The sequence below is a fragment of the Aphis gossypii genome, chromosome 2, assembly GCF_020184175.1.
Source record: "Aphis gossypii isolate Hap1 chromosome 2, ASM2018417v2, whole genome shotgun sequence".
NCBI lineage: Eukaryota > Metazoa > Arthropoda > Insecta > Hemiptera > Aphididae > Aphis > Aphis gossypii.
This window is the reverse complement of record NC_065531.1, coordinates 9,866,254-9,885,839: the sequence shown is the minus strand read 5'-3', so window position 1 is coordinate 9,885,839 and position 19,586 is coordinate 9,866,254. Positions and strand designations below refer to the sequence as shown.

At 26.4% G+C, this 19,586-nt stretch overlaps 2 protein-coding genes across 3 annotated transcripts in view; both read right to left on the bottom strand.

Moving 5' to 3' along the window:
* Nucleotides 1-19,586, bottom strand: part of LOC114126048 (uncharacterized) — a 263,154-nt gene that overhangs the window by 16,635 nt on the left and 226,933 nt on the right. The gene's annotated exons all lie outside the window — the stretch shown is intronic.
* Nucleotides 1,551-14,300, bottom strand: LOC126550313 (FMRFamide-like neuropeptides 1). The gene is made up of 2 exons (XM_050201584.1): nucleotides 13,814-14,300; nucleotides 1,551-2,146 (listed from the first exon to the last, which is right to left on the bottom strand). Exon 2 carries the CDS (start codon nucleotides 2,136-2,138, stop codon nucleotides 1,680-1,682), a length of 459 nt encoding a protein of 152 aa, XP_050057541.1. The 5' UTR covers nucleotides 2,139-2,146; nucleotides 13,814-14,300; the 3' UTR covers nucleotides 1,551-1,679.

Here is a 19,586-nt window from a genome sequence, read left to right as displayed (position 1 = left end):
TTCGCCGTCGTTTAAACTCATTCCGTCTCCACCAAAAATTTTGTTTGTTTTTTTTTTTTTTTAATTATTGGTAAATATTAAAACAGTAAAAACAAACAAACAAGCAATAAAGCTCCTAATTTCACTGACAATTAATACATTAGAAAAAAAAAAATTGAAACAATATTATATTTATTACATACTATAATAATTGTATTCACCTTAAGTTTATGACGATATTGGTGGTTACAATATATTATAATTATACGTGATGGTTAGAAGGTTTCTCAAATATAGGTCATAAAATCGTCTTAACATGCCACAAAAGATGACAATCCATATTTACAGATCTAGAACATCGGCAACAGATCGTCAATTTCGCGTTTATGACGAGGCCACCTGCACAAAGATGACCGAAGTTGACTGCGTTTAAGACTCTTCGGAGGTTTCGAGGATAATCCATTTATATTAGTGTGATCTTGTGGATATCTATAGGAGACAATTTCTTCATATTGGTCGTATAATATGCGTAAATCCGATACAATATAATCAATTTTAATTATATTATATATCATGTTGAGTTAACCTGTCGTTTAACCGGCCCAAACGTATTTCGTTTTCACTGTACTATTAAACGATTTTATTATATACCATTTTTATTACTTTTCATAATATAAGGTTTCGAGCATACACAAGCAGTCGTTTTAAACCCATATTATTGACACATATTACTATATTAGACCATCCAGTGGCGCAACCAGGATTTATTCAAGGGGGGGGGGGTCCAGGAAATTTTTTTATTTATTATAATATATTGTTTTTCTGTTCTCTTCCTGAGTATATACTATATACATTATAAATACATTTCATTGCTTGATTAATACAATTATATTATTATGCCAACTCTAATAATAATTATAATCGATACATTTTGATGAAAACTTTTGAGTAACTTTAAAAATATAAAATAAAAATAAATACTATGGCATGATCCAAGGAGGGGGGGGGGGTCCGGACCCGGGGTCCACCCCTCTGGTTGCGCAACTGAGACCATCGTATTATACACCAGATCTGAGCTCTGTAGACAAATTCAAACAGACACACAAACATGATACCGCGAAACAAATTATAGCTTCAAATAAAGGTACGGCGATTGAATACCGAGTAGTACCGTGTAGGTATAGGTAAACTCGAGTTGTGTTGATTAATCAATCTCTTCGACAAAGAAACAAAACATGTTATGGAAAAAAAATAATAAAAATATTGCAAATCCTGCGAAATATGATTGTGTGTGATAATGTTCACTGCGTATTTATAGTTAAATACCTACCTTATATTGTATAAATTTTGCACATACAGTTTAGTAGCACAATATTTTTTTTTTTAGTTTTTATTTTAGAATTAGGGTTTAGTTTTTTGAATTCTAATAAACACATTGCTATTTTAGCACAATAATCGTACGTAGAGATACGTGCTATATTATAGTAGCAACCTATCGCGTATGTTATTATAATGTAAGTATTATAATATTATATTTGACGGAAAATCGTACAACATATTATTATACAATGTATGTGTCATTACGTATTTATTATTTTTTTTTAAGCAATACTTTAAATATATAGTAAGTATTTATAGTATATAGGTATGTATTATGTATTGTGTGTATTGTATAATAATATTATAATATCGCGTGACGTTCAGCGGCGGTCGTCGTAAGGTGGCGGCGGTAACGCTGCGCCCAACGGACTGCGGTCGATGTTGCCGCCGGAACGGCCGAACCGGACTTCCAGCCCGTCCACGTCCACGTCGTAGTGGCGTCTGGGTATTTTGTTGTCGCCGGGCGTGTACACCTCGCCCCGGCCGAACCGGATGAAGTTGGAGTCCCGGCGGCCGAACCGGATGAAGTTGGAGTCGACGCGGCGTCCGATCGCCGACGACGGGTCCCTGCGCTTGGCCGCTGCCGATGCCGACGGTGCCGTCCAGCCGCAGTCGAAAGCCCGGCCGAACCGCATAAAGTTCTTTTCCATGGCGCTGCGCCTAGTCAACGGGTCCACGGGCCGCAGGGCGAACCGCTTGTCCGCGGCGGCCGCGTCGGCCACTCCGTCGGTGACCAACGCGGCCAACGTCAACGTCACCGGCAACAGACACAAAAGCATTATTGCACCTGTGAACACGCGACAAAACAGCAAAATATATGAGTCGAAATGGTTATGTGAAAAAGCTTTTTTTTTTTTTTTTTTTCTGATACGATCGCTTAACAACGATTTTCGTGCCATGAAAAAATTATTTGTATGAAAACGACATTTTGTGCATGTAGATTTCTAGAGTCACGGAGGTATTATGAGTAGGTACCTATCAATATTGTATTTCTTATATTATATATTATTATCATATTAATTGTTCAATACGACGTGCAATTTATAGATATTTAAGATTACTCTGCTGTGACTAGGTCATCTCTAAAATATATATTTTTTTAATAATAAATGGTTTTAAAAAGTGTGACTTAATTTCAACAGATTATTTCTATTATTCGACATTTACTATTTTTTTGTTCATTATTGAAGCATTTATAAATTTTAATTTATTGATATTAAAGTAAGTGTTATATTGTATTAAATACTTAAAAGTGTATAAAAAACTAACTATACGTTTGTCAATACCCTAGGTTATTAGAAAGCAAACATCCCTCTCGGATGATAAAGTATCAAGTATGTTTCAATAATTATAAATTTATCTGTATTTTTAAAAAAATTATCTATCAATATTTTTTTGGTGTCTTAACAGTTATAAAACAATGAATTATTTAAATTTTTTTATTTATAACAGAGAGATTAAATACAAATGAGAAAGTAATAATAATAATAATCTAAAAAAAAATGTTTTACATTTTTAGTTACATAAAAACAAATAAAAATAAACTAAACAAATTATTTATACAAATAAAATATAAATAAATATTTTTAGTTGAAACAGTGTTTTCTGGCTTTTTTTTTTTTTTTTTGAATAACAGTTGTAAGCTGTTTCTTTTCATATAAGTATTTTTATTTAATGTATCAAGTTCAGCTATAGTGTAGTTAGAGTGTCACAAATTTTTATGCTACTATAAAAACATAAAATAAATAGAACATAGTTTTCCTTTAAATGAAATAATATGTTGGAGTATGTTACGTGCTAACCATTAAATTATAGTTTTTATTCGAGTTTATTCTTGAAACTCGTAAAAAACAGACCCTATTTGATATTTCTGTTAGGAAATATTGTCCCAATTTTGCCGTATACGTTTAAAAGGCATATTGTACATTTTTAATATACAGCTGTGAGCTGTAAACGCTATAGTAAGTTGTCATTGTTGTCATCAATTATAAATAATCTAATGTCATACTTAAAATGCATTAATCTTAAACATATTATTTGTGCACTTATGCTTTGCTATCTCGAAAATATACACAATATATTACAATATTACATACATCTTATAGGATTTATCTATATAGGTAAAAAAAAAAAATAGTAAATAAAATATAAATGTAAAAATAATAAAACCCATAATATAAACAATAATAAACAAGTAAATTCAAATACGAAGATTTATCAGATTTATCACTTTAATCACTTTTTGCACGGTGGGTTAAAATTTGGACTCAAACGGTTTTCGACATTTCAGACGAACTATACTATTAATAAAGTGGTTTTGTTTACAGTTAACTGTATTAACTATACAATACTGTTTAATGAAATATTTAATATTACTGATATTTATGGATTAATTCTTAAGACAATATAATAATAAGTAGCTGATTGTAGGAAAATAAAATAAAATTCAGAATAATAGATAGGTATAAATGACACGAAACGAATTAATTTCTGTTTTATTTCTAGAATATAATACCTACAATATATTATAATATAGGCTCCTAAAACTATGAAACATGAATTGGTAAGAAATAATTTTAAACTAGGTATCTGAAAAAATTAATTAAAAAGATAGGCTATTATTCGTACAACTAAATGTGATTTTAAAGGTAAGACATATCGTGCTGCGAACGAGTTGATTCCCGGATACTTGTTTACCTTCACTGATACCGTTTAAATGTTTAATTGATTCCCGGGTCATTAAGAGGTTAAGACTTATTCTCTCGTATATCAGAAACGAAAATAAAACTAGAAAATCAAAGAAAAACAGAGAAAACTAATATTTTTGAGAAAAGTGATGACCAAGTTAGTCATTACCAGTTTTTAAAAACAATGTGTTTTTAAAATTTTTTCCTCAATACTAAATTTGTTTATTAATATTTTTTTTAATAAATAATAGATTATAATTTAATACAATAAATAAAAATTAATGACGCTAATAGACTGAATATTTTATAATAATATTATAAATTATACATTTAGTACACCAACAATAAGGGAATCAACTCGTATTCATACCTGTAATAGCCCGGGAATAAACGTATACATTAAGTATATGTCTCGGGAATCAACTTACCAACAACGAATATACCGTGTCCCGTCATACTAGTGAATACAATTTCATCAGATTAAAAATATGTATTTTTTAGTTTGATTAATTTAATAATTTTTAATTTTTGAAGAATTACCAAGCGATTTATATTCTTAAAAAATAAACAAATGTTTAAGATCTATTTTCATTAAGAGTTTTTTTGAAATTAGTTCCCAACAAGAACTTAGATTGTAAGTAATGGTCGTATTTTTCACTATTATAAATCAAGGTTTATTGCTGTATAAATAGATATGCATTTATTATTATATAAAAAGAATAATATTTAAAATAATATAGATTTACTGTTATATTTTTTTATAACTTGATTTCACGTGTACCCTTTTTAGCAAGTATATTTATCGACAATTTTGTTCTTTGGTTACTATGTATATTAATATACTTTGGGATAAAATTATTATAATACCTAGTTATTGTTTTATTCGTTTATTGAGTCAAATGCCGTACAACGCACCGTAAAATAACAATAATAATGATAATCTTTTTGCGTAGTACTATATAAAAACGCGAGACGTGATACTTGTATATACTTACATCATAACGTACATGCAAGTATATTGGCATACACCACAAAATGTCTAGTAAATATCGTAGGCCCCCGAAGGCTGTATTATATAATATTATGAACGTCGAATAGTCTTAACGGAATAAAATGTTGAGCCAAATCTCCCTCTTTAAATTTTTATAACTATATCAAAGGGCAGTAAATGTGTTAACAAACTACTTTTATCTAAATGTACGGCAGTCAACAATAAAATAATAAAATATTAATATTATTTAGTGTACCCATGATAATAGCTAGGTATATAATATAACCCATGGATGACACTCTGCGTATTATCATTATACTTACTCAATAACAGTAATAGTAATATTTAGTGATTTTTCCTCATCCCTAAGTATCACGAAATTTTTATTTTCATATATTTTATAAATACATTATTATAAGTTAAATTACCCTGCCTCAATATGAAAATTTCAGTTGTCTATAAATTGCTTAAAAAAAAATATATATATATATTTTGAAAATTAAATCATGTAAAGATAATGCCGGTTTAAATAACTGGTGAAATTTTCAAGTATCTATGACTTATACTTTTTGAATTATAACAAATATTTAATTTCGTTTGAAAATAGATCGTTATCGTTACGCAATTTCGTGAAAATTTAAAATTCAAACGCACTTAAAATTTTTCCTATAATGATGCTTAGAGTTTTTTCTATAGCTACTTGAAGGGAAACTTAGTGTTGAAATTTTTATCCTTAGATAAAATACAAACAATTTTATGATTTTTCAACATCAAAATTACTTGCACATTTTAGCGATTTTGACATACTTAGTAAAATTTTTAACTATTAACGCTTATAAAAAAAAAAAATTGTGGCTAACGATTTTTGATTTTTTTTAACTACAATAAGAACAACTCATAAGAAACCTTATATTAAATTTTCAAGTTTTGTTGGCCATCCAAAATTTTTTTATCGACACTTCAAAAAAAAATTCTCAGAAAAATCGAAAATTTCATGGTCTATAAATAGCTCAAAAAAAAATCAAATAAAATTTTTTTTAAATTTAACTGCGTATAGATAACACTAATATAAACATTTTGTGAAAATTTCAAATATTTACAGCGATTAGTTTTTGAATTACAACTACCTATAAAAAAATCGATTTGGTCGAAAATTGGTTTTGCGTAAAAATTTCTTCGTTTCCGTAATTTTTTTGAAAACTGTTGGAAAATGTTTACTTTTTACCTCTATAATACACCAAGGATATGCATTTTGTCATTTGTCATGAAGTTTGAAATTAATGCATTATTTCGACTAGTTATGTTGTACACAGACACAAAAAAAAACACACATTATTATAAAATCAATACATTCATCACTCCGTTTAGAATCTTAAAATACTAAATTCACAAATAATAAATCATAAGTAAATAAAATGTAACAAATTTAAAACATATTTAGCTTAAGCCATTTAAATATACGTGACAATAGTAGTATACAAAATCTCCCGTTATTTATGACGACAAACTCCATCATTCCACTATTTGATAACTAATTAACTGTGTGAGTTATCACTTATCAATTAACATGTTAGTCGAATATAACAAACTAAAATACTCGTTTATGTACTATATAGCATTGTTTGTCGAGTTAACTAAAATAACATTTCTTATAAATATATAAAATAGAAAATATTTAATACGCAAACAGATTAATCTGAGTTTTAAAATTTTTCATGTGAATATATAATATTTTTATACGATCAGCAGTTCACCTAGATAGAAAACGATTGTTTTTAATTTTGATTATATATATATTGTCTACTGTATAGTATACACATAAAGATTAGTGAACATAAGTGTCTTCTAGTTTCAAATTTTTTGAGTTATTTACAATATAATATGACAACTAACACTATTGTGACAATCGTATAGTTCAGGTCTCTCCTACGTTAATATTTACATACGCTGTGATGACACATTTATTATTGTCGTTTGACGATTACGAGATTCCAATCACCGCGGGACACATCTACGGCCGGAATACGTGGTCTGTCAAAACTTATTAGTTCCGCGAGGCGTCTATTTGGCCAATTACCGTTGCAATATTACCGAATGAATAATGACCGCCGTAATGCGACGAATTAATAACGGCCACACAAACTAGCGGGCTTACATTATTGTGCAGGTACATAGCACACTTATATACTGCTATTTGCAGTCTGCACCTATATACCTATTTTTGACTACCCTCTGCCTGTCGCGGACGAGCGATTCGCAGCCGCGGCAATGTGAAAAATGACCTATCCCGGCGGAGGTGTTTTGTTTTTTTATAATTAAGAAAACAACGACAAAGAAAAATGACGCGTTGGTAGTAGGTATGCGTGTATTTATATAAAGTTCATCATTTTTCTTTTAACGTTAAATATTTTGCATTTTTTCCCCAACCGGTAAACGCAATTATATACATCGAAACCTTGTAATACCGCGCGAACGCAGCGTGGCGTGTATATTATCATATAAATAAGCTTTAAAAAAAAAAAAATAAAAAATAAAAAATCCGAAACACAATAGTTAATTCTCCATCACATTCTCGTAAATGTAAAATGTAGATAGATATATATTACATGAAAAACTAAAACTCCGTACAATACCGTGGTGATCGAAGTTGAAGTAAAAAACTTATAATATCACCTAATAATCGTAAAGCTTGGTATTTATAACTGGTATGCATTGTGCATGCAACTTGCGAAGCAATTTTATTTTTCTAAAAACATTTATAGAATTTATAAAATATGCATAATTCATGCACATACGATAAATATTTAGATAACCGCAAACCATAGGTAATCATATAATAATTTTCAAACAATCAATAAAAAATAACAACATAATGTAGTCAAATATGTCGTCCATATAGTTTTTGTATGACGAAATAATATTATATTTTGATTTATAAATATTATTATTTGTTAATGTTATAACTTATAAGTACCTAAGATACATATTAGATCAGTTCAGAAGGAAATAAAATGTAGTAAACGATTAATAGGAATATCGTTCTGCGTCTTAAAAATAAATCTAAACTACGATAAAAATATTGTCACCACTTAGGTAGGTACTACAAAAAAGTTTTTTTATTTATTGAAAATTATTTTTTTAGTGGACCACTGACCACTGTAGTGTGAAATAATCATGTTTTTGAAAATATACGTAAAATTTAATTAATATTAATGACATACTGTGGTAGTCCTTAATCCTAATATGCAAACATCACTTATTATTTCGTAAACAAAACATTATTACAATTAGATTAGGTATTAAGCATTTTTTTTTTAAATTTATTAAATTAAGGTACATGCAATTTAAATTATTTTGAACACAGTACATAGGAAAATATAAAATAGTTAACATTTGAGAACTGAACTAAGCATATATAATATTAGAGTATAGAAATTGTACAAACTCAGTTGGAGTAGACGGGATGAATCAATGAATGTAATAGTTATCAACAGAAATTGAAATATTGAGATGAAAAATAAATTAACAACATAGTTATTAAATGTCTATAATATGTATTATGTATAATACTAATATCTTATTTAAAGTATTATCTTTTGGTTTCCGTTTGTTGAATTATAAGTACATTAAAGAAAAATACAGACAAAAATGATTTAATTTAACTATAATATTTTTATTTTTAATAAATTAATAGCAAATATATATTTTTTTTAACTTTTAACCAGATTAAAGTATCATTGTGGGTACAATAATGGGTTATTTTCATATATTTTTAATACGAAATAAACAAAATTATATGATACTTGAGTTCTTTTTTATTTTAATTATTTGGTTCAAAATGGAGTTCATATAATGTAAATTTCATAAGTCATTTTATAAAAGCATATAATGTGTAGGTAGTATGCTTTTTTTGAATAATAAAACGTAACATTATTTTTCTTATAGGCAAATATAATACCTAGGTATAGTATAAGATATATGTTGTTATATATTCATTGTTTTATGTATATAATTGTTCTTTAAAAGTTTTAGTGTATATAAAAACAAATGATATTAAAATATTAAAGTAAATATACTTATGTGTATGTATTGAACAAAATTCAGAACCTCAGGCAAAAAGTTGTTTCGTATGAACCCGCTACGTTATAAGTAATAAGTATCTTTTAACTATGTACAACTGTACAAGTATAAAAATGTGTACAATTAACAATAATTTTCTTCAAATATAATATTTGAAAATAATATTATGTTTATTAATAATATTGTTTGTATCTACGAATTAAAGGTTCAATCTCTAGCTAAATGTTTTTCGTATATTAAAAGAAAAATTATTGATACATAAACATTCATTCAATCAGTTTGTTTACAAACATTACATATTATAATAGTTATAATACTATAATACGTAGTCAAGTATCGACCTATATCTGCATTTTAATTATTTTTTGACGTAGCTTTTAATTGATTTACAATGAATAGGCTTATATATTTAAAACTATATATAATTATATTTATAACTTTTTATAAGTATTATTTTAAATTTTAATAACTTCTATTTAGAAACTACCTATTAAAGTGCATTATTAGGTCTACAAACAAAATGTATTGAAATTCGTGTTACATATTTGATTATTAAATTATACATTATAGAATAATTTATAACACATGTTTTAAATTTTAAAGTTTAAAAATACATTTTATAATTTTATAATTATACTATAACATACCCCAATGTGTAACAATTAAATGTTTTATAATGATTTGTTTACTATAATTTGGTATTTGTATTGTTTGAAAATTTGAAATATACTACATTTTTTTTTTATATAATAATGCTTATCAAATTATACTACCCGATACCTTTATTTTCTTGTGGTATCACAACTGAAGCGGGAACCCATGAATTGAGTCGAGTACCACAATACTGCCTGAAACTTGTAATATTGTTATATTTTTATATTATACTACTTCTTACATTTTATGTCACTTTTAATAAAGTAAAATAAAAAATAATACTTAAAAGTTGGTTTACATTGATATAGCACATACTAAATTATAATAATAAAAAAACTTTAAACAATTATTTACTATTTTTATTAACAAAACTTCGATAATTCGTCAAAAACGTCAATTTTTATTGACACAATGCTTTAGTTGTCAAACGTGAAGAAAATTAAAAGTATAAATACTAATACTAAGAATTGTGTTGTGTGAGATAAGAACAGTTTTCGATAAAAAGGTTGTGGAATTAAACTATTGGTAAAGTTTTTTATTTCATCCAACGGTAATATTCGCTAGGAGTGACAAATTCTAAATTAAGTCAAATAACTTTATAAGTTATATATTTTAACTTTATAAAGTATACATCCCGTAAATCCAGTTTATTTCTGTATTTAATATAAGTATATATAACCTGTCTCGTGGTTATTGTTTAGAATAAAAGTTTAAAATATAAGTGTAATATGTAACTAATTATATTATATAACAAATTTTATTCTTGTATAATATAAATTTTTTTTTTATTATCAGAATTAGCTCATGAATCTAGATTAAGTACAAACAACTTACATAATTATTATCAGATTTTTTTAAATGCCTGTATAATATCTGTTGAGTTAGAACTTTGGATATTATTCCAAATTTGGCTTTTAACTTATCAATACGTAAATAGAACGATTTGATTCATTGGTACAAAAAATAACCAGTTATATACTAATTAAATTACTCATTATTTTCCGTATAATAACACTTTAAATTTATAATATTATTAATATATTATTTACTATCTAAAGCAAATAGTATCCAATATAACGATTAGACTATAACCGTTAGAGAAATTACAATATTTGATGTCTAATCGTTAAGGCATTTTTGCTTACTTAAAAAAAAAGAATTAATGAACTTAATTTATATTTTTATTAATTAACTTATTTTAAAACTCTGTGGCTTATTTAATAATACTCATATTACAATTATTGTGATGGTCGGACACAAACATTTTTATTTTTTAAAGAATTGATATCAGATATTTTTTGTTTAAACCCACATTTAAAGGGAATTTTAAAGAATTACAAACATGAGTTTCGTAATATTTTTCTTAGAATAAATAAAAAATGTACTCCCAAGTACAAATCCATCATCGGCCATGTTTTTGATTTCATCTCAACATACATGAATTTCAAATTTTGAAATACATATGTTTTTTGAGTTATTGTAATTATAATTAATTATTTTTGAAAAATAGACGTGTTATAATATAGTTAAGGGGTATCTCGCAGATACTTGACAACAGTTTCATTTTTATTTGAATAATATCTCAATCTAAATTATAACTTTTATTTTCAGTTAAGTAAGAAAACAGATTAAGTAATATGCTGATTTAAATCAACTCTGTTAATTCCTAGACAATAATTTATACTTATGTTTTAAATCATCACCAATCAACTAAAAACTAGTCGAAAAAATAACAAAAACAAAAATACTTAAGATTAATAAACATAATATATTTAAAATATAAATATGAAAAGCGTATATATTTAAAAGTTTCAAAACAATTTAAAACTTTTTAAGTTATTAAAAGTGCATATTTTCCAATAAAGTCCAACTTGCGTTGGGTTTCGAGAATGTATTATAAAACAAGAATTTATGTTAACTTACAAAAATGTTGAAATGTGATAAGAAATGTCTGTAAATAATAACAACATATAAATCCTGAATGGATACTATACATAACTTCTCAATTGTACATTTTGAGATAAAATTTTACTTTGCAATTAAATTAAAGAAATTAAAATAAGTTTAAATTTTACACAGATCAAGTTTTAACATAACTTTTCATATTTTTTAAATTGCAATATTTATGTCATAAATGATTTAGTAATTAAAATATTCTGCTAACAAGATATAAGTCTTATGTAATTAAAGTTATTATAGGTAATTAAAAAAAAATAAAGACTTAAAAACATTAAAAAATACAACTTTTTTTAAAAAAATGTTGTGTTGTAACACTTATTGCAAATCATCTATAAATATATATCTAAAAATACATATAGGTATTTATTGAGAAAATGATTGTCTAATTATAAAATAATATTACCCTACTTATAGTACATAAATAAATTGTATGTTATGTATTATATATTATATTTATCAACCATAAACATTACTGATGTTACGATTCATTCAAAAAAACAAACTGAAAATTGCAAATACTTGAACAAAACTATTTCCCTAATAGTTTGTTTGATTCTAAACTATAATAAATTAAATCAAAATTGATTTAGAACAGTAAGAGTAAAGGTAAGTGAGTGCCGTAAATTAGGTGTTGAATGGGTCACTATTATTACACCTCCCTAAATTTGAATTTTAAGGATATATAATATATTATTATATTATACAAAAAACGATTTTTAGCGGAAACGGCTATCAACTTAATCGACATGTATTAAAAAAAAACTTAAAAGAATTGAACATTTCTCATGCTTAAATAACTCAAAAAGAGTTTAAAAATGTTGAATATTATATCATAGAACGAAAATAATAATATGAAAATTTGGTTAAAATTTCATGTATTTATTGTTGTATATATTTTTTTTAAAACTCAACAAGATATCAAATATTATTTGAAGAGAAATAATAGATTTATGGGTGAATATCGTAAGTCGAAAATATTTGAACTTGCTATTTGAACGATGCTCTTAAAAGAATATTTAGTCTCCAGGTAAATTTTTATTTCACATATAGGTCGAAAAACTTTTAATAAATCTAATATTTAATATTAAATCGTATACATATAAAAACAAATTTTTTTACGAATTTCTAACTACAAAATAATTTATTAATTTTCATAATTTTTATGAATTTTGTCAAAATTCTTACATTTAACGCTTATAAAATATATCGTGACAATAAATTTTCTATATTTTTTAATTGAGAAATTAACAACTAATGAAGACTAGCAAATAACTTTTAATTGACATTTATATATATATATAAAAAAAAAAAAAACTAAAATAAATTAGCCTATAAATAGCTAAAATATAATCGAAATTTTTTAAATTTTTTTTTTTAAACATAAAACGATAATATGAACATTTAATGAAAATTTCATTTTTTTAGTTACCTAAAAAAAACAAAATTGATTTTGTCAAAAATTAGATTTATATAAAGATTGCCGTTTCCCCTTACTTTTTGGTTTATTCTTCCCAATTTTATTATTTTAAAAATGAGTACTGTGAATTTTAAGTCTTACCTCTCTAAAGTACAAACCAGATTCAATTTGATATCTAAATCCACATACATTTTTGAAAATTGAATTATTTTAATATATTATCGATAACTTATCGTGTGCTCTTACGTATTATTATGTAAGTAATACGGAAGATTAAACTATTTTTTTTTTCAAAAACATCACATTAAGTTTTTATCTCCGCCTATACACCCATCGATAGATGTGATAAAATAAGCTTTTAAGGTTTTTAATATTAATAATACACACGGTTTTTTCTATTTTCTATATTATTATATTGTACGTTTGATGATATTTGCAATCGTAAGTATTATTCTCACTTATAAAACTTTTACAGTGGTAGTCTTACGTTGTTCAGACCTTGTATTTCTGCACTCTATATACTCGATAGCTCTTTCACTACGTACTACGTACGAGTATTCACATATTATGTATAATAATTATAGACAATATTATGTCTATTCACTGTAATAGGTATATTGAATTATATTATATTATTGCATGATATATTATATTATAATGTCTTACCACGAATGATCTTCACGTATATATACGTACGTTATACGATTAAATATATAATACGATATATCTATAGAACGCGCTGGATATATAGAATATTCTATGGAGAATTATGCTATGGAGAAACGACGATGACGACGATTTACTGTATAAATCTTTACTGTATATCAAAATATAACGCGCGGTGGTATTGTTATGGTCGACGGTCCGCGCGGGCGGCAACAGGCTAGTGCGACGTGGATCGGTCGAAAATAACACGATAACGGTCTCGGCAAAAAATATTAACTCGTGTGATGGCCGATCGACTGCGGGCAAAACTCAAATGTCCGTTCCGGTTGAGGGTCGGGCGCGTAAAAGCCGAAACGGCTGTGTTTTGTGTTAGAAGCAACGATGTTCAACGACGACGATGACGACTACGACGACGACGAGGAGTACGACTCGGTTGTCCCGACGCGTGCGGAACGGCTACGGAGGCGGTCGGCCGGTCGGCGCACGCCTTTTATAGTAGAGGATATACTACGCGGCGCGCGGCATGTGTCGTCACGTTTTTACGCGTTCGTTTTCTTTTCGTTTTTGGCGGCACGCACGTAACTCAACAGCAGCGATGGGGGGGGGGGGGTGGCTCATCGCCGGGCGCTTTTGCAAAATAATTCTGACGAGGACGTGTGCGAATCGCCGAGCTACAAAATGCGCATTTGCGCCGTAGGCGCTGTAATTTCAATAAAAAAAAAACCGAGGGTGCTAAAGCTCTGCGTTTTCTAGAAATTTTAAATTAAATTATGAGTACTCGAGGTATTAATGGCTTTTTGAGCGAAAATGTTTTATTGAACACTTATCAAGTTTATTACGTTTTATATTAACTAAGACAATAGCTGGTATATTACAATTTTCAGGTACAAGCGTTGTACAAACAAGTTTATACAGGAGTTATACGAGTTACACGCCTATCTTGTTCTGCAAATAAGTTTGCGACATGATTATTTTTTCATATATTTTTCATTGTATAGTATTTGACAAAACTGTAAGTTTATCCTAGCTCCATTGAACTCTGTCAATCGAACACGGAACTGTTTATATTAGTTAAGACTCCGCGATACTATTGTGTCGCAGCACCGAGTCGCTGATGAACGTGATACTAATATGACCGACGACGTACAGGGTTTATTAGAAGATAAAAATAAAAAATTTAGAAATAATAAATAATAAATATAAATAAATCTATAAATAAATTAGATTATGGCAAAATTGTCGAATAACACTGTTTCATTCATTACATGTTCTGATAAGCTGAGACTAATGAAAAACTGTTTTTGTTTTTTATTTTTTTGTAAGCAGAGGTTTTGATACATAAATACAAAAATTATTGGAGGGTGTTAATTTTAAACTTAGGATGCTAAATTATTTCTTGATACCCCCTAATTGTGCCCATGATTTGCACAACGCGAATAGAAATACCGAAGAATCATGTCCAACGTAACGATACTCCGAAAAATTATTATAAATAATAATTGGTAAATTCCACACCCCTCGTCCCGCAGAGGAATTATAACAATATATTATTATAATTATATGCGTAATATATTAATATATTGCTATATGTGACTGCTTTAGGCTAGCCGTGTTATATTATTTAGTGTTTTGAGCACATAATATTTTCGGTTTCCCATTACCGAAAACGGATACGGTTTTATTCGTAGGAGAAACACTTTTAATTGGGACGTATATTATTATGATGTACACCGCGTCTACACACGTTGCAGTCTACAGTTATAATTAACGACCAAGGGGTTATTTTATCATCACAAATTGTATTATTATTAGGTACGTTTTCATAACGTTTAATTCGATATGATGATATGGCCTACTTAGTTTTTGAGCGACAAAATATTACGAATTTATAATAATATAATACAGACCGTCTGATCTATTGGCGGTCGCTGTGACGAATTTAGTGCGATCCACCAAATAGTCTCTTAATTTGCTTGATATCGTTTTACTAGTCTATATAGTGGCGGAGATTTGACATCCAGTTCTAATGTTCAATATCATATAATAATTAGATTTAATAACATGTGGAAATTCTAAACACTACAGCCAAACAATGTTGCAGACTACAAAGATAATTCAAATGATGGTATTATATTTTTTTTCGATACCTAATAACTATACTTATTTGTTATAACTAATAATAATGATTGTGCATATTATTGATTTTTCGCTAGTACAAACATATTTTTTTTTCTTGTTTCTTGAAAGCCTTGTAAAATTGTTAGCCTATAGATTATATTATTATAGAAGGACAGGATACATCGTTTCGTATTACTCGTAAATGTCTATTGAAACGACAAACTCGTGCTACAGCTTTTACGGCTGACAAAGGCTAACAGTTTAAGTCCGTTTGCTCTTGTTTATATTAATAGTATAGTAAGACTTGGTTTACTAATCGCGCGTATCAATTATTACTTATTAGGTAAACATTTCAATCAATAATAAATAGATTAGTATAATATAATGATAAATTAGTAAACGGCGTTTGAAATAGGCAAATGTGGTACAAGAGTGTGTACAACTGTACAAACAATAAAATAATAATAACATATATTATAATATTATAATTTATAAGACTATCGACTTACTATAGTTTATAAATTTATAATCATACGTATTCGCACATTATAGTAATTTTATAACATTAATGCGCAATACATATTATATATCTCTTCGTTAAATATTTTACTGAAAATGTTTTTATATATACATAGATTGATAAATATCGTATTATATTTAGGGAAAACTCACGTTTATTTTTTAATGTTTATAATACGCATTCCTATCAATCAAATTATCTTATCCCGTTCATGTCTCACGTTGTTTTTTACTTATATTTCCCAATGAACTATGACAATATCATACAAAAATAGTATATTCGCAAATAACTTGACTTTATATACTGGGTCATAATAATATAATCGCAATCATTTATGTAAAGATGCATTTTAATGATGTATCGCACACACACAATTAAAGTTAATTTTAGTTTCTAATGTTATTAACTTATTATATTGATCATTACTTATTACTTATTACACTGAATTATAAATCCACATACGAACGACTATTGGGAAAAGATGATTTATATTTAAATAGATTTACATTAATAGGTATTGTGGTGAAAAAAATTAAGGCATTAAAATTTGTTATTCATTTAATAACTATTAAATTGAATAGAAGGCGTAAAGGTATGCCACTTATTGCTTCTCGTTGGTTCCTATAATTGCTTTGTCCAGTTGTGATCTACAAAGCTATTTAAATTTAAATAAGATTGCCAAACTTCAAACAAATTGTGTGTAATACAATATCCTTATGTTTTTGTTAAAGAATTTTGTGGTAGAAAAACATATCATATGATATTGTTCTCTTTTTACACTTGCGTACTCCGAAACTGGCCAATTACTACCAAACCCTGGATTTTATGTTACGAAAGGAGACATTCCTTACTTAACGATTTTCATGTAAATACTAACAAGGTATTATAATGTAATGTATAATCAGTTATTTAAAATTTATTTTTTATCTTGATGTATTCATTTTTATTAGTAATATACATATATAATTAATATAATCAATACGTTAGACATACACATACGCGCCTAATTGACTATTTGGATATACTTGGATATTTATTTCATGATTATATTTTTATTTAAAATAAAAAATTGTATTTAATACACAATTATAAATTATAAATACAAATCTTTTAAAAACTTCATTCAGTTATGTATCTTGTACAATAATTAAGTTCTGATAAATAGACAGGTATAAAATTGTATTCATTAATATAATTCTTATAAAATCTATAGCTTAGCCAATTAAAATATATTTTAATTATTTAAAATATTTAACATTTGCCTAAAAATATTCTATCGATCGTTCTTAAAACATAAAAAAAGGAAAATTAGGTAACTTTTTTTATTTTTATTTTGCATCTAATGTAACTATCGTAATTCGTCAATGAGTAAGTGACTAAAATTTATATTGTGTTAGATTTAAACTAGATGATAAATTGTTATTGTATACGATAAACGATCATGAATGAAGATGACCTATCGGCTATCAATCTATATTACAATGTATATTTTATGAAATTATGTTTTTTTTAAATTGCTATTAAAGTAATTTATTATACATTAAGAGTATTATGATAATTGTATAAGCTGATAGCTATATTATATTTAAATATGATTGTCAAGACTGATACAACTGAAAAAAACCTTTAATCACTATTTTAATTTGGAATTTATTTATTTCGTATTTTGAACTTTTATTTATATGCATACTTACAAGGTATTTGGCGATTTTCTATTTATTATTTTAATAAAAAAAAATATTTAATACTTAAATAGTTAAGCTGTAATAACTAATAAGCATGTGTCAAAGTACACCGTTAATCATAAAAACCATGCACCTGTAGGGATTTGACTATGCTTAATCTACTCAACCAACTAATTAGATACTAAACATAATATGTAATAGTATTTATTCTCTCACGATTTATGATTGTTAATAATATTAATTTTATCAGACACTCGTTTATAGCCATGATGTATACACTAAGTACCTAAGTATATTATATATTATTTTTTAGTTTGTCTTTCATAGACAGTAGACTTAAATAGGTACAATTATATTCATGTATCATAAAATTGTTGAATTTATATAAAATTGAATAAATATGAATAGGTTTAACATATCTTATAATTTTTCAACTAAAAATTAATTATGGCATAGAGTCGGATATTGTTGATAGATTATAATATGTACTCAGTCTTGTACTGCATATATATTGATTTATATTTAATAAAGGATTTTTTTTCGTCTAATGATTGTTTTAAGTGGTTATTATTTTCCTCTTCATCTATATGATAAGTTGGTTTTTATTGTACAATTTCAAAACAAAATAATTTTTATTACATTTTACAACTATTCATTTTACAAAGTATTTGTATTTTTTAAACATAATAAATAAACGTATTAATAAGCATTTTCATAAAAAAAATATCATATTAATTTTGTAATATTTTATTATTTAATAAAATTATTCAGTTTATAAAATCAAATAATTTAAAATCAATTGGCAAAGTATTAATTAACTAGATATTTTTATGGCTTTTACATTTTTAAATTGTTTAGTTCATATTTAAATAATTTTTAGATCGTTATATAATGTTTTTTATTGATCATCAATTTTCAGCTCTAATAATTAAAATATACCTAATACAGAACAATATTATTACATCTTTACGAGCATAAAATCGATTTAAGATATAAGCGTCAAAATGAGATAAGAAAAAAAATTCGTATCATACAATAGTGCCAAAATCCTAGATACCTGTTTAAAAAAAAATCGGTAAATAACAATCAACCAATTTATTAATATTATGTTTATTTTTATTTACATATATTATATTTTAAAGATAATTGAACATTTTCAATATTTTTAAATAGCTAATTATATAAAATGTACAAAATGTGCAAATGATTATATGTAATTTTTGTATCTTTGTCGATTACGTCATATAGTCCATAAAACGACATTGTGCCATTCAAGGGTCAATTACTCTGCAACATCTAGTTCTATATAATATATATATTATTATTATTTTATATTATTCTGAGTTACAAGCAAAGATTGTATTGCTTTTACTTTTTTTCTATGAACATTTTTATAGTTTAAATTGTATTTTAAAAACGTATTGTTTTTATTGGATAAATTGATATTATT